Source organism: Platichthys flesus, chromosome 5 (assembly GCF_949316205.1).
Source record: "Platichthys flesus chromosome 5, fPlaFle2.1, whole genome shotgun sequence".
Lineage (NCBI taxonomy): Eukaryota > Metazoa > Chordata > Actinopteri > Pleuronectiformes > Pleuronectidae > Platichthys > Platichthys flesus.
Genome location: NC_084949.1, coordinates 16,313,739 through 16,329,704, shown reverse-complemented (window position 1 = coordinate 16,329,704; position 15,966 = coordinate 16,313,739). Strand labels below are relative to the sequence as shown.

The following is a 15,966-nucleotide window of genomic DNA, read 5'->3' as shown; positions in this document are numbered from 1 at the left end:
GCACTGACATGGACAGACAAACACATACATAAACACACCATAATGCAAAGCTTCTCAAACACACACACACACTCACACCCATATGCTTGACTGTACGCAGATGTGTAAATACACAGAGGGAAAAAGACACAAACATGTTAGACCAACCATCGCTTGTTGACTTTGTTGTTGTGTCTGTTTCGGTGTGGCTAAACTTGTCACATGAAGTAATGACCCAGTCACAGGCTCTGTCTCCTTCACGTACCTCAGTGCATCAGACCAGGTTCACAACTCGACCTCCCACATGTGAAGCACAGTATTTAAAAGCCAAATAAAAAGATTCTGGAAAAAAAGCAAAAGAATCCCAGTTAGTTCTGTCTGCTCCATCACCTTGGTACAGACCATGATGGTAAACTGGTATAACTTGGATGGAAGTGAGCTCCCCCGAGAGTTATTAATACCAACTTCTTATATCATTACTAAAAATGTATAATAATTATACATCAACATTATTTTGTAATAATTTAGTTTTTTATCTTATCGAAGTGTATCGTTTTATGTCATATTGTGTTGTGTCGTATTGTATCATATCAAGTGATAATGTAGTGTATTGTATTATAGCGTATCAATTCATAGGGCATCGTATCCTTTTGTAGTTTTTTGTATCGTGTTGTATCATATTCTGGCGTATCGTGTTGTATTGTGACATATCATATCCTATCGTGTTGTGTAGTATCGTAGCGTATTGTGTATCGTGTCATCATGACGTGTTGCAGGAAACCTTGCATTTCTGCCGTAATTCATATAGGATAGAAGGGCCAGCTGTGCGAGTGATGGGAACACAGGAAGGGATCTGTGTGTGTACTGGCAGCAGGAGTGTGTGGGGGTAAAGCCCTGTGGTGACCTGTGGCCCCAGCCAAAGAGAGGGGAAGTGGGGGTCTGACCGGGGACAGAATGTAGATGAATGGGAGTGAATGGAAGAACTTGACTCGTGGGGCCAAAAGGGGACTATTGTATCTTAACCTATTATCTTACACACAGAGGCCATGGGTGTGTAAGCGGGTGTGTGTGTGTGTGTCTGTGTGTGTGTGTAGCATAGATGTGGAGGGCAGAACAGGTGGTGGCAGTTTTTGAAGGAAATGCTTCTTCTTCTTCTTACATTGAAGGGAAATCATAAACCGCATACTGTATACAGTGGCTGTTTGAACCCGACTCTGGCATAAAGGAAGAAACGGTGTCAGTGGCATTTACCCAGAATGCCATGTTGACCTCTCACCCTCTTGTGCATCCACTGTGACATGCAGCAGCTTAGCAGATAAAAGGTGCTGGGAGCAAGCAAGAGACGGAGGACCAGGGCGAGGAGGGAGGGGAGCTCCGCCCTTCACCCTGAGCTCCTCCGAGTGCCTCCCTCCACGGAAAACTTTGATCTTTCAGTTGAGAAGGGGAACACACACACACATACATACACACACACATACACACACACACACACACACACAAACATGCACACTCCCACGGCGCGAAACATGTACTTAAACTCACAAACATATGACAAACCATCTAACGTTCAAGTGTTCTTGGATATTTGGATCAGCTGTTCTTGGGTTGGTTGGGAAATGGCAACGGCAGGTTGAGTCAGAGGGAGTCAGAGAGAGCGAGAGAGAGAGAGAGAAAGAGAGGACCAGGAGGAAGGGAGAGAGTGAGCGAGCAAAATAGAGAGACAGAGAAGGCGGAAGAGAGAGGAAAAAGGCAGAAAGGAGAGAACAATGAGGGCTCATTGTTTGTTTTGTTCTGCTCTGAAAAAGAGAGAAGAGAAGCGCTTCCCTTCTGAGACTGACTCACAGAGATAGAGGCAGCTGTGAGTGTGTGTGTGGAAGTGTTCAAGTGTGTGTGCGTGCGTGCGCGTGAGCGTGCGTGTGTATCCGACAGTGAATAGGATTTAACCCGTCACGGCAATGAGTTTCTTTACCCGTCCATGGATACAATGAGACCACCGGATATCAAGCTACCCACCCACCCATACCCACATCCACACCAAGACACACACATAGAGACACACACATAGAGACACACACACACACACACATTAGTACAGATGCACGGACAATATTTATTATCAATAATATAAGTAAAAGCTCTGCTATTGGTGGTCGATTGATACAGGTTCTGTCTTCTTCTCTGCTCTCCATCTTTCTTTGGTTCTTTGTGGTCCTTCAGCTTGGGTCAGTCTTTCAGTGTGTGTGCTTGTGTGTGTGTGTGTGTGTGGGTGTGTGTGTGAGTAAGCGACAGACAGACAGCAGAAAGCAATAAGCTGGCTGAAATGGTGCCATCAGAGCTACATGATTGATCAATTGAATTCCATCATGGGGACTGGCCGGTGGGATTAAATGGGTCGCCGTGGGTTACCAGGCTAAAGCATCATACTGGCTTTATCTCCCACCTGATTGGTCTGTCACCAGAGACCTGGACCATGCACTCACACTGCTCCCAGCATCTGTATATGAGTAGGTGTGTGTGTGTGTGTGTCGCTATAGAAGTGAGTTGAGATTATGATCAAGCACTGTGTTTGTAAGAGAGTGGGTGAAAGAGGTTTTGTGTACATAGAAGGTATGGGGAGGTCTGTGAGGTACGCAGCTCAGTGTGAGTGTGAAGAGCTGGAGTGTCTTACGATTTGAGGTTTACCTTTACAGTTAACATTTTATAAAGCATCGTCTATGTTTCACCATGACAAATCACCAGTTTAAAGATAACAGGACGTTTCAGTTAGGTTGCCTTCTACTCGTGTCAGCGTTACCACGTGACTTGGTCCGTCTCTGCTTTAACTTCCATAGCAAACATATGAAGAGGGGAAAATAGCCAGTCTGCAGTTTTTTCATTCCACTGTTTGTTTTGGTCTCTCGTAATGGATCATAATTAGTCATCGCTGTTTGCTATGTAACGTGAATAAAGCTTTAATACACGACCTCATCGGTGAACCTGTCTCGCATCAGGATATTTTTTTTATCGGTAATATTGGTCCACTCCCTTGATCCCATGCTGCTTCAGGACATTATCAAACTGGGTGTTTTGTCTTCAGTTGACCGACTCCTTCGTGGCCAAAGTTCCTTTTTTTACCTTTGAAGGATAAGTCCCTGCTATGAAAAGTAAAGTTGTTGCTTCAGTTTGCATCAATTGTGTCTGAAGACTTTAAGTTTGAAAATGAACTAAATTGGAAGCCGTGGAGTTAGAAAGAAGTGAGGTCATCAGACATTTGTGGCCCACTCCTCATGTCGGCTCCAGGCTCTAGGGTGTAGGCCACATCTGCTGCTACAAGCACAACATGTTAGAATCTTTGACCAAATCTCCGGGTGTTAGGTTGCATTGTGGGTAATGTAGGTGCCAAGGAAGGATTGGGACTATCCATGATCAAAAGCCAGAGGTGAATGAATTCAGTGAAGGGAAGCCAACACTGTTCTCGTGCACAACCAGCTCCTGAAATAAAACGGCGGCGGTGATCATTAGCGGTGAATGTAAACTGTGAGATGAACAATTTCCTAATAAAACACAACATCATTTGTTAAGATACAGACGCCACTACTCAGCATTAAGACCATGTTTCAAGATCTCAGCAATTATTTTAAATTGGAGCGTACAATCTTGTCAGAGCTAAAAGAATGTCAGCCAAAGCTACGAAAGTAAGATCTGAATTACTGTGGCGACAAAACACAAGATTAATAACGTTTCCACAAACGTTCTGAAGCCCAAGTTTTTTCTTTGTCTCCTTCTTTCTTCCTTTCGACATCACTTTCAGGACCAGTCTGGCACAAATGGATCTTTATTTTCAGCCCAAATGGAAAAAATTAATAAATATATATTTGAAACCCCCTCCCCCTCCCCACCTGTCTGTCATATCACTCCCCCTGCCACCGGACACAGTCTCACACACACACACACTCACACACGTACACACACCAGACACACAGTGACCCCCAACACTAAAATAGGCTCTCAGGAGCGGTTTGGAGGAATGAATTGGCTCTATAGCAGGGATTTTCACCCTCATCCCCTTTTTCTCTTTATCTTTTTCTCTCGTTCACTCTTTTCTAATCATTTGTGGGCCGCGACTCTTCAGAGTTCTTATAATTGTCTCGTTCAGTCCCTCGGCCTTGCAATAACTGCAGGATACGAGAGCTCACAGTCTAATACTGATACCACAGCAATATATATTTGTGTGTCTGTGTGTGTATGGGCGATACGACAGGAGAGACGGAGGAGTGTGTATATATGCGAGGCGAGGGTGTACTTTTGAGAGATCAAGAGGGAGAGACACCGCACGCTCGGTAATAGGGTGAATTTGTATAGCATTTTCTCAGACTCTCCATCTATGAAGTCACTTGGTGCTAAATCAGCTCACAGGAGTTCATCTCAGTCTATACTCTGCTCTGACTTCTTTCTCCACATCTGCCTCACTCGTTTATTTGATCAACCCACGCCTTCTCTCCTCCCTTCATCCCTCCATCTCCTGGTTTCTCCCCCTGCCGTAGAGCTCTTCTCATTCCCCGTTCATGCTCCCATTCCTCCTTTAGATATCACTCATTCACAGCCCCTTTAACCTCTCCCTCTGTCTTCTCCGTGCAGGTCTGCAGGAGTCGCCGCTGGCCAACGGGCATGGCCACAGTGGGCGGGACTTCCTCAGGAAGCAGATGAGAGGGGAGCTGTTCTCACCGCAGCAGATCGAGGTACTGGACCGCCTGTTTGACAGACAGCCACCCTGTCCAATCCAATCCAGCTATGACCACTATGTGAGCCCTGACTTTGGCAAGGTAAGGGCGGGGCATCATGCAGGCTCTTGGCTGAGGCTGAGTTTGGGAACAGGTTAAGGGTTTAAAGACGGTAGGGAGCTCCAGAGAAAAGTAGGGCTGAAGAAATACATGGCTGAAAAACTCACAGGGGCCAAACCCATGCAGCTGTGGAGTGGGGGGATGTCCTGTGGGGGCCAACATACACTAAAGCCTAGCATTGGTCACCAGATACAGCCTCCAGTTCCACAGTACTATAGGCGATGCTTGCACTTTTTCTACCCCTGCCACATTGCCTTACACTCCAGTTCAGCTTACAGCCAACTTTACTAAAACGTTTCGCAGTATTGTTATGATTCCTCATAGTTAATTTTTTTGTTCATTTGATAATTTTTTCTTCTTCATAACAAAAATAATAATTAAACTGATAGATCTAACAGTATAAGTGAGCTGCAGCTTCGTATCGCACTAATTTGATAAAATGAAAGTTTATTGCCTATTTCTTTTTTTTTCACTTTCAATATTTTCAATATTCCCAAAAGGTTGATGCCACACTAATAGCTACAGTTAAGATAAGGCACAATGAAAATCCACTCAACAAGAACTCATTTGAGCTACAGTGGTGTTTATATATTTTGGCTCTAGTGTAATAGAGGATAGAAGCTTCCTAACATCAGTGTTTCAAGTTTGCTCTATTTATATGAAATGCTCGTCGGCTTCAGCTAAAAGCCTGTCCTGCCTGCTATGCCTTGCCATGCCATGTCAGTCTTGATAAATAAATACTCACAGTGCATATTATAATTATGAAATTCCTTTGATTGTTCATACTTCTCTCATGTCATCAGCATCACGTTGTGTTTTGTCTGTTCGCATGACACACACACACACACACACACACACACACACACAGTACCGGCTGCAGCGGACACCCACTCAGGCCTGGCCTATTGACGTTCCAATGATCTAGACCCACTGCAGGGGTTAATGAGCATATTGACCGGGCTCTTATCATGACCTCACTTCCTGCAGCTCAGGGACATGCGACGCAGCCGTCTGCACGCTGACGGGTCTTGGGAATGTGCTGCATATGTGTGTGTTGTTAGAATGAGCGAGAAAAAAGAATGAGCAAACAAGAGGGAGAGTGGGTGTGTCTGCGTGTCTTCATGTTGCATCTAAATCGACCTCCCGCCCTCTCTCCCAGCAGTAAGTTAATATATTTCTGAGCGGAATAGAAAGGTGTAAGTCGTCCTCTGCATAACAAAATGACAACAAGCTGGCATTTGTATTCTCTCCACCTCCCCTCAAATTTCTTCTAATCTGCGGCCCTCCGGTCAATATTAAGGAAATATTTTACCAGCATCTCAAAATGACACTTTTTGTTTCCGCAATCTTTTAAATATCCCCACTTTTGGTTTGTTTATTCAGTCAATGTCAAGGGCAAGAGGACGCACACTTACTGGTGGCGCGGTAGTAAATGGAACCACAGACAGGCTGCAGCCTTAGACCTGCAGGGCACAGTTTGGCTTTTTAACCCATTCACTTCCCTCTGACCGACATGTGGAGTAGAGGGGCACAGGGCGAGAGGTCGACAGGGATTGGCTGTAGTAGCTCTATAGACTACGACTTGAGACTATAATACCCACGATTCATAGGTCAGTGTCCTCTCTGAGCCACTGGGGTCAGGGTCGGGGAGAGGGGGCTTTAGACCTCGGGTCGCACTGGGGTCAAACTGGCTTTAGGAACTGCATTACAAAGAGATGCAAGTGCGCGCACACACACCCATACACACACACACACACACACACACACCCAACTATCTGTCCCCCTACCTCCGCTCCTTTTTCTCATCCTGTCTAATCATGCCCCCCCCCCCCCAGTCTGCATTTCCCAGAGGGAATGATTGACAGTCATACCCTTAACACTGACACCCTGACCGCTCAGCCTCTTTGGTATGTGGGCAGAGTGTGTATGTGTGTGTGTGTGTGTGTGTGTGGGTGTGTGTGTGTGTGTTTGTGTGTGTGTGTGTGTGTGTGTGTGTGTAGGTGTGTGTGTGTGTGTGAGGTGGTGTTGGTGGCGTTATGGTCAAGGAGGGTCACGCTGTGTTGTGACTGACATTCCAAAAAGACGCCTGATAGACTTGGCCATGCTGCTGCTTCTGCTGTTGTTGCAGTGTGTGGACGGGTCTTTTGTCAAAGTGTGAGATAGTGTGTGTGTTTGTGTGTGTGTGATCAGAAAGGAAGTGCAGCTTCAGGTGCCAACAGTATATTCTCATGATGCAATAATATGCTGTGAATTCTTATCTTTCTTGCTCTAAAACAAAAGCCTCATTATTTATTTTTCCCTCACTACGCGTGAAGAGATAAAAAATGAAATTGTTCATCTTCCTAACGAGCAAATCTTAAACAATGGTTTCTTCTCTATCCTTCTCATCCCGAACAATCCATCCGTTTATCTCATCTCCTTCTCCTGCTCTTGTTCCCTCTCTCTCCCTGTAGTCTATTAAGCCCCACTATTAATTTGTGTGTGCGTGCTCATATGTGTGTGTCTGCATGTGTGCCTGTCAGAGACAGTTCATTTGAATTTCCCTTCAATCACTTCCTATTACCCAGGTGATAAATCAGCAGTGCTGACAGAGCGCCCACCCGTCCATGCTGCCCCGGGTCCAAACGCCCACCCCCAGTACAAACGAGTCTTCACAGCGATATATAGAAGGAGAGAGGGGATGTTATTGTTATTATTATTATTATTGATAAAGCTTAGAAAGACGCAGAGAGGTCAAAGATGAGGAGGAGAATGCATAGACAATACTAGTAGAACCAATTTATTTTGAGTTTTGCTTTTGTCATGAGATTTATTCATAATAAGAAAAACATTAACTATCAATACCCCCCTCTTGTCAATCCTGTCATCTGTATCAAATCATTTATAAATTACGAAATTTCTGTTTTTAGCAGTGAGACCGTTTTCATCCTCTCCCGGGCTGAGGTCTGGATCCTTTTGGAAATGACTTTCCTCCCCACCTCAGCCACGCTCAGTTTGAGCGCAGATGAATTCTTTCCCCACAATCCTTGTCTCAGTTTGTGAGCCTCCGAGGGGATTGTATTTGTTTATAGTCAAGCCTTTTCCCATCAGGAGTACAGAAGACAATGTGAAGCGATTGAGAAAGAGAGGGAGCTATTTGGGGAATGGAGAAAAAGGGAAATACTATTATGCAAATGTGCAAACCAACGGGGCCATCCTGTGTCTGTGTGTGTATGCGTGTGTGTGTGTGTGTGTCAGAGGGCCGATTAGGGCTCATCTGTTAGTGCTGTGCGATTTGGACCAAACCATTACCTTCCTATTTCTGAGACAGTAGACTGAGTGTGTGTGTGAGAGAGGGAAAAAAAATAGTAAAACTGCTGTAAATACCTCGGAGGTCTACTGTCCTTTTCTATTATTAGCATCCACGGTTATCAGACTCTGGGGGGGAGCAGACCATAATAGGAATAAGAATCATATATTTATGGTAAATATAGTAATATATGTTAATATGTTTTTTCTCTATCTATTCAACACCATTACTTTTTGCATATCCCCTTCACTTTGCAAATAGATTTCTGACAACAATATAAATTCTAATTTCTAATCAACCAAACCAAACCAGTAGAGTTTATACCTCAACCGACAGTTGAGGTAACTTCAATCAAGCTGCACCAAATTGTTCTCGCTCCCCCCAAATTCTCAGCTCCCCCAATATTTTAGATTTTTAATCAAGATTCATTCCAAAATGTCAAAATAAACCTCACAGTGTTAAGGAAAGTGATCAAGAATTCTGGATCCCCCCCCAGATCTGCACATAGAATGACCCATACCACATCCTTCCACCAAGTTTCACAGTAATCTGTCCAATAGTTTTTGTTTACTCTTGCTTAAAAACAAACAATCAACAAACTAATAAATGAACAGCGTATTATAAAAGCAGAACATTACAGCGACTACCACTGTGCACTGTGACGTTGAGTGACAGAAGTGAGAGCATGAAGTCCAAGTAGAGTAACAGGTCAGCAATCAGCCAACAAAGTGTTTTAGTGGGTGACATGTGTTGTGTCACAGTGTCTGCAGGACATTTTATTTTGTCAGAACCTCAGTCAGTTACTCAGTTTCACAAAGGAAGCATCTTTTCAACATCTCCCACCTTTCCTCATGTCTTCCTCCACCATTTCTCTCAATCGAGTCAATCCCGCTCGTGTCTTCTACAAATGTTATTTGTATCAGCTGCTCCTTCCTGTCCTGCCCCAAGTCCAACTTCACCCTGACACCTCCTCTCACCCCGGAACAACTCCCCCCGACTCCACTCCCACTCCCACCACCTCCACACCCCGAAAACCCCAACCCCTCCATGGCCCGGCAGCTGCGTCCCTCCTCTTTGATGAGGGCTGATGGCGCCGTATGAGCGGTGGAATTGACAACATTTAGGGGGGCGAATGAGAATGATCCATCTTCCTTAACGGGCCTGTCACCCCACTGGCCAAACTTCATCATGGCCAATTACCACGGCAGACCCCGTCTTCTCTGCTGCCGCCGCCGCTGCCTCGCCCCCATCTACATGGATACATGGACACATTAGACACCATTATAATAAGACAGAGCGCAGCCAAGAGAGGGAGGGGCGGGATAGCTTGTATCATTGGACAGGAAAAAAAAACTACAAGTGTGATGTGGGAAGGGGGCCTGGGGGGTGAGGGGGGTATTAGGAGAGAAAAGAGCTTAGAATGTGTCTGAAGACTGAGAGAGAGAGAGAGAGAGCGAGAGAGAGAGAGAGAGAGAGAGAGAGAGAGAGGTGTAGTGTACAGGGTAAGCTCTTATTTGGCAGGTCACAGTCCAGTGGTTGTGTTGTGTGTTGACGAGCACAGGGGTGTTTAAGAGGTCAGTGAGCACAAACACACGCCTGCACTTACACTTACGCCTACACACACACACACACACACACACACACACACAGATGCAGAGGTATTAAAAGGGTCAGTGCAAAACTCTCACCTCCTCACCTAAAGGAAATTCTGATTGCTGTCATTAGTGTTCTCACTCTCTCTCTCTCTCTCACACACACACATACACACACACACACACACACAAACACACACACACACACACACTTCATGTAACTTAGTAGGAATTATAGATAATTAAGTACGCCATATTCATTAAGTGAGGACATTGTATTAATTTACATGTTTGCTCAAAGTGATTTTAATCACGATGGCTTGTTGGCGTAGTGGGGGTTAGCAGCTCAGGAGGGAGCTGAATTCAAACGTGTGTGTTGTTGTTGTTGTTTGCCTCTATGTGTCTGCCCTGTGATGTCCATTGGCACAGTGTTGGACGGGACTGCCTCTGTCCTCACGGTGACCCTCAAAAGGATCAGCAGTATAGATAACGGATGAAGGAACAGTATGGATGTTATGGATGATGAGTTAACTGTAACTTACAAGACAAGGCCACATCAACTTTTCATGCAACCCTGCTGTTCATCATATAATAGGGAGTTGTAGTTCAAGCTCTTTGAAAGCTTCTTCATATTAGCATCTGTGCTAAAATCAAGAAGGGAAACATTTTCTATTTTATTGATCTATAACCCATTGTTCTCTGAAAACACACTTGCACACACATAGTCAGTAGACAGGTCATTTAACTCTCATCAGCACAGTGGCCCTGGGAATATATGGTTGGCTATCAGGGTCAATACTTTACTTAACATTATCTCGCACACACACACACCCACAAAGACCTGGCAGCGAGATGAGGACGAATGGGTCATGGCTATGTGCTGGGGTCAGACACAGGTGAGGGGCCGGTTTCCATCCATCTGTCTGCGTTTATCGAGTGTGAGAGAACAAGCTTTAACCAGGAGGATATTGAGATGATAAGATATTGACTTCATTATTGGGGTTCATCCACAACACTCATAATCTGTGTTGTGGATGACAGATTTTTTCATTTTGCAAAATCAATCTGTAGCATTTTCATGTTTTTCTTTTGGCCCGTGAAGAGAATAACTTTTGGTTTAAGTTAGTCGCCTTGAAATAAATGTATATAAGGAGAGGAAAATGTGACATTTTTAAAACATCTTTGTATTAAATGAATTTCAATAAAACAGGCATCACCCTGAATTTCCACTTTCACCATTGCATAATAATTTTTCCATTAATTACTTTTTCTTAATGAATTATTAATTATCATGTTGATATTCACTGTTCATCTGATTGTCATACGAAAAAAAAAAAAATCCACTCCAGGAAGTGACGTTTTTTGTTTTGACATTTTGAACTTAGGCTTCAAGTTCACTATCGAATTATTTTTGTCTAAAAAAACAGTTTAATAAAGCAGTTCAAATAGACAACAACTATGGAGGACCATACATGACATAAGTAAAAATAAATAAATAAATAAATGTATAAATAAATACAGAAATAAATAAATAAATGAATAAATAAAAATGGAAATAAATAAATAAATACATAAATAAATAAATAAATATGTTAATACCAAAAGAAATGTCAAAAGAAATGTCTTAAATATATTTTAACATTTATTTTTTCCCTGATACATTTCCTTTGCATTTGCAGTGTCCTTATGCTAATGAGAAAGGCGGGCCTAGCCGCAGTCTCATGCAGGATTGGTCACAGGAGTGTAATGATCCAGCCCTACTACTTCTGCCTTTCAATGCTGGTGTCCAGTAGCTGTTTGGGACGTTGAGCCAGTTCACACTTAAAATGAACTAGTTCAAGTTCAGAGGGTTAGTTAAGGTTATTTTTTATTGGGATGATTTAGCTGTCAGTAGTCCTGACTGTGAGCGTCACGTCTCGTGTTGTACTGAGCACAAGGAGCGAGCCGAGAGGAGGAGGAAACAGAAACTCCAGCTCGGTACAAACCACCTGCAGCCTCTGCTCTGAACATGAAGCCGCTGATCTCTGAGCAGATGTGACCAGAGAAGCTCTGTGTTTTCACTGTTTCCACTGTTCCAGAGTCACTAACTGCCTGCTTCACGGTGAAGAGCTCAATCTCAGTCACTGCCCGTGTCTCTGAGCGAGTGTGTGGCGGAGCGCAGGGGCTGTGTGTGTGTAGCTCAGTTGACCAATCCTGCTCGAGACTGAGGTTAGGCCCGCCTTTCTCATTAGCATAAGGACACTGAAATGTGGAAATAAATAAATGTGGAAATAAATAAAAGTTGCAATAAAAGTGGAAATAAATAAATAAATGTGGAAATAAGTTTAAGACATTGATTTATTTAATTCTGCATTTATTTCCATATTTATTTATTTATTTCCACATTTATTCCAACTTTTATTTTTCGATTTCAGTGTCCTTATGCTAATGAGAAAGGCGGGCCTAACCTCAGTCTCCAGCAGGATTGGTCAACTGAGCTACACACACACAGCCCCTGCGCTCCGTCACACACTCGCTCAGAGACACGGGCAGTGACTGAGATTGAGCTCTTCACCGTGAAGCAGGCAGTTAGTGACTCTGTGGAACAGTGGAAACAGTGAAAACACAGAGTTTCTCTGGTCACATCTGCTCAGAGATCAGCGGCTTCATGTTCAGAGCAGAGGCGGTAGGTGGTTTGTACCGAGCTGGAGTTTCTGTTTCCTCCTCCTCTCGGCTCGCTCCTTGTGCTCAGTACAACACGAGACGTGACGCTCACAGTCAGGACTACTGACAGCTAAATCATCCCAATAAAAAATAACCTTAACTAACCCTCTGAACTTGAACTAGTTCATTTTAAGTGTGAACTGGCTCAACGTCCCAAACAGCTACTGGACACCAGCATTGAAAGGCAGAAGTAGTAGGGCTGGATCATTACACTCCTGTGACCAATCCTGCATGAGACTGCGGCTAGGCCCGCCTTTCTCATTAGCATAAGGACACTGCAAATGCAAAGGAAATGTATCAGGGAAAAAATAAATGTTAAAATATATTTAAGACATTTCTTTTGACATTTCTTTTGGTATTAACATATTTATTTATTTATTTCTGTATTTATTTATTTATTTCCATTTTTATTTATTCATTTATTTATTTATTTCTGTATTTATTTCTGTATTTATTTATACATTTATTTATTTATTTTTACTTATGTCATGTATGGTCCTCCATAAACAACTAGATATTGGTTTGTCACTTCATTTCTCTCTTCTCTATATGGTGTTAAACTTCTGTAGAGCGTGTTTTTGTGTGTGTGTGTGTGTTTTTGTGTGTGTGTGTGTGTGTGTGTGTTAAGGGCAATGAGACTCAGTGTGTACGTGTGCTGAGATGATCACAGTTCTTATTGTTGTTGGTATCTGGGGAGAGAAGAGGCTTTGTGTTATCCATGGTCTGTGGATGCCTCTGCATTGTGTGTGTATGTGTTGTATATAAGTGGTGTGTGTGTGCGTGTGTGTGTTGGTGTGTATGTGTGTGTGTGAAATGAAGAGGCTCTTCCTCTTTACTTTGCTCTCTGCTATGAACAAGCTTGCAGACGTGTGGCAGGATTAATCAGATGTGTCAAACATCTGCAATATCCAGCACTAATTTATATATTCACGTTATATCAGAAAATGTCATGATTTGCTTTGATGCTCTGACTCATTGAAGATCTTTCTCCACTTCCTGTCTCTGCCCAGACGTCAGATTATTCGGCCATGGCCTCACTAGCGGGCGGACTGGACGAGATGAAGAACAGTTTGGCCAATCCTGGTGCAGGTGCAGAGCTAGGAGCCAGTGTCTCCGGTCCACAGTCCTATTCTCTTGTTCCAGGTAAGAAAGACGACCAACAAATAAAAGCTTTCCTACAGAATAAGACACATCACAGTTATACCAACATACCTAACAGCTATATGCAAACTTAATAGACCTTCCCTAAAAAAGATTTAGTGTGTCCAACTCATGCTTGGTTGTACATTTCTGTGTCTGAATGAATCATGCTTATGTGGTTTGAGTTTTAGGACATGTTAGATTGTCCATCTGTTTCATTCTTGTGAACACAAGATCTCAAGAATGCCTGAAGGAAATTAAAATTTAGTGCAAACATTTACTTGGACTCAAGAATGGCCTGATTATAATTTAGTGGTCAAGGGGGCCAACGGTAAAGGTGACTGTGACTTTGTGGACGCGTTAACTTAAGAACACCTCAACTGAATAATTTCAAATTTGACACAAATGTTAATTTTGACTTACAGATTAACTGATTAGACTTGGGTGGTCAAAGGTCAAGGTCACGCTTGCTTAACAAGACATGCTTTTGGCCTCTTGAACATGATATCTCAAGTGTGCCTTAAACAAATTTCTTCAAATCTTGACCAGTTTGGCTCAAGAGCTCAGGGGTCAAAGGTCACAGTGACCTCATATGAGTCATGAAGAGATAAACAATCTGATGTTGGGTGATATTAAAAATGTGCTATTCTTATGACCAGTCATGCAAAAGATGGATGGTAAATGGACATTTTGAGTTGTAAACTATCATTTACGTTGATTTTATTAAATTAATTAGGTAAAATCATTGTGGTGTGATTGTGAATTAGGGAATGACACAGCCAGAGCTCCCAAACATATAATCAAGCCCAAGTCATGGTTCTGAAAACTATAAATCCATTTTCCATTTGCTGTGATCCAGAGGCTTCCTCATGTCTACATCAGCAGTGACAGGCTACATGGATTCTAAGTGATTTAACCTGTTTAAAGAGCTCACAGCTCCGAATCTCAGGAGAGGTGGAAGCCTGGAGGAGACGTGGGAGCCTCTTCTCTTCCTCTGTCTCCATTCAGGGGCACTGGGAGAGGCGGTCGTTAATTAAGAATAGACCAGGGAGCACTTGGACAAGGCTTCGCCGTTCCTATCTGTAATGAGGGGAATCATAGAGCTGGGAATTTGGGGGTATCTGGGAATGGGCTCTTTTTTTTGTGTGTTTAGCCCCTGAAACCACTGAAGACTATTACCTGCTCACGCCCAGACACAGCCAGAGCGGGAGAGGGAGAGAAAAAAAGTCAGAGAGATAAAAATTTCCATTTCTGCTTATGCATGCAAACACACACACATTCGTATTTCCACGTTCTTTATAAATATTATGCATGCATTTTCTTGCCTGTCTTTTCCCTCAGAATAGGGCTCCCTCTAGGGGATCAGAAGTCGGTGTTTTTGATGCTATGTTATTGCATCTTTGACATGTTGATACTCTGGACACTCACTGAAGATCCACATTTAATCCACATTCTCCGTCTTCCTTTTCGGGGTCTTTTCCTCATCTGTAGGGATATTTCATTTCCCCCCTAGAAGTTCATCCAGTCAAAGCAGGCGTGAACACACAGAGACACGTTGTGCACCCCCGATCCCCCCCAGGTTTGACATGTGTTGCTCTGATAGCTGTTTGATCGGGAAGAGTAGGATAGGGAGACGGTGAGGAAGGCAGAAAGAAAGTGTTCATCTGTAGCTGCAAGTGAGCACAGAGGAGACTTGTACTTGTTCGTTGACCTCTACGACAAAGCTGGGGAGAACAGCAACACAACTGGCATAAATATGCACAGGCACAGAAAAACACACACACACACACACACACACACACACACACACACACACACACGCACGCACACACCTCAGAGGATCTGGCCCTGTCTGCCCCCTCTAAGTTGGGCTGTAGAGAGTCCATCTCTCCTCTCTTCCAACCTCTCCTCCCTCTCCTCCTTGCCCTGTGCACTGACCCTGAGCGGATGAGTAGCCCGTCTGCACTAATGCCTCGCTGTCGCGTCAAACACAGAGAAAAACTTAACTACACCGAGACAGGAGAGAGGAGGCGAGGAGGGACAGAGGAGGCTGGAGCCAGCGAGGGAATCTGTGAGCGGGAAACACAAGTAGGGAGGGATGGAAGCAAATAGTAAGTGAAGAGGACAGAAACATGAGAGGATGAGATGCATCGGTTGATTTGTAACCACACATCTTCGGTTTTTCTGTTCCACTTCTTTCCCCATTTCTTTTTCTCTTTTTAATTTTCCAGTAAAGCTCAGTTTATGTAGATTGTTCAGGCTGACCAATACTGATATCATATATATGAGGATATAATGAAAAATAAAGATAAGTTATTTGAAAAGGATTTTTTTAAAACGTATTTTTAAACTATTATGGCTCTATGACAATGTCAGCTCATGTATTTTGGTGGCTGCAGTTTTTCAGTTTTCATGATCCCCAGATGTTTTTTGTCTGGAGCCA

General features: G+C 43.5%; 1 protein-coding gene across 2 annotated transcripts in view; it reads left to right on the top strand.

Annotated features, from left to right (window-relative positions):
* pax5 (paired box 5) overlaps positions 1–15,966 on the top strand; it is a 54,277-nt gene that overhangs the window by 24,623 nt on the left and 13,688 nt on the right. Inside the window, exons 6-7 of one of the 2 annotated variants that reach the window (XM_062387985.1) lie at positions 4,597–4,697; positions 13,394–13,526. In XM_062387985.1, coding sequence (XP_062243969.1) covers positions 4,597–4,697; positions 13,394–13,526 — 234 coding nt within the window. Of the gene's footprint in view, positions 1–4,596; positions 4,782–13,393; positions 13,527–15,966 lie in introns of both variants that reach the window. The other variant, XM_062387984.1, reaches the window with a different exon arrangement.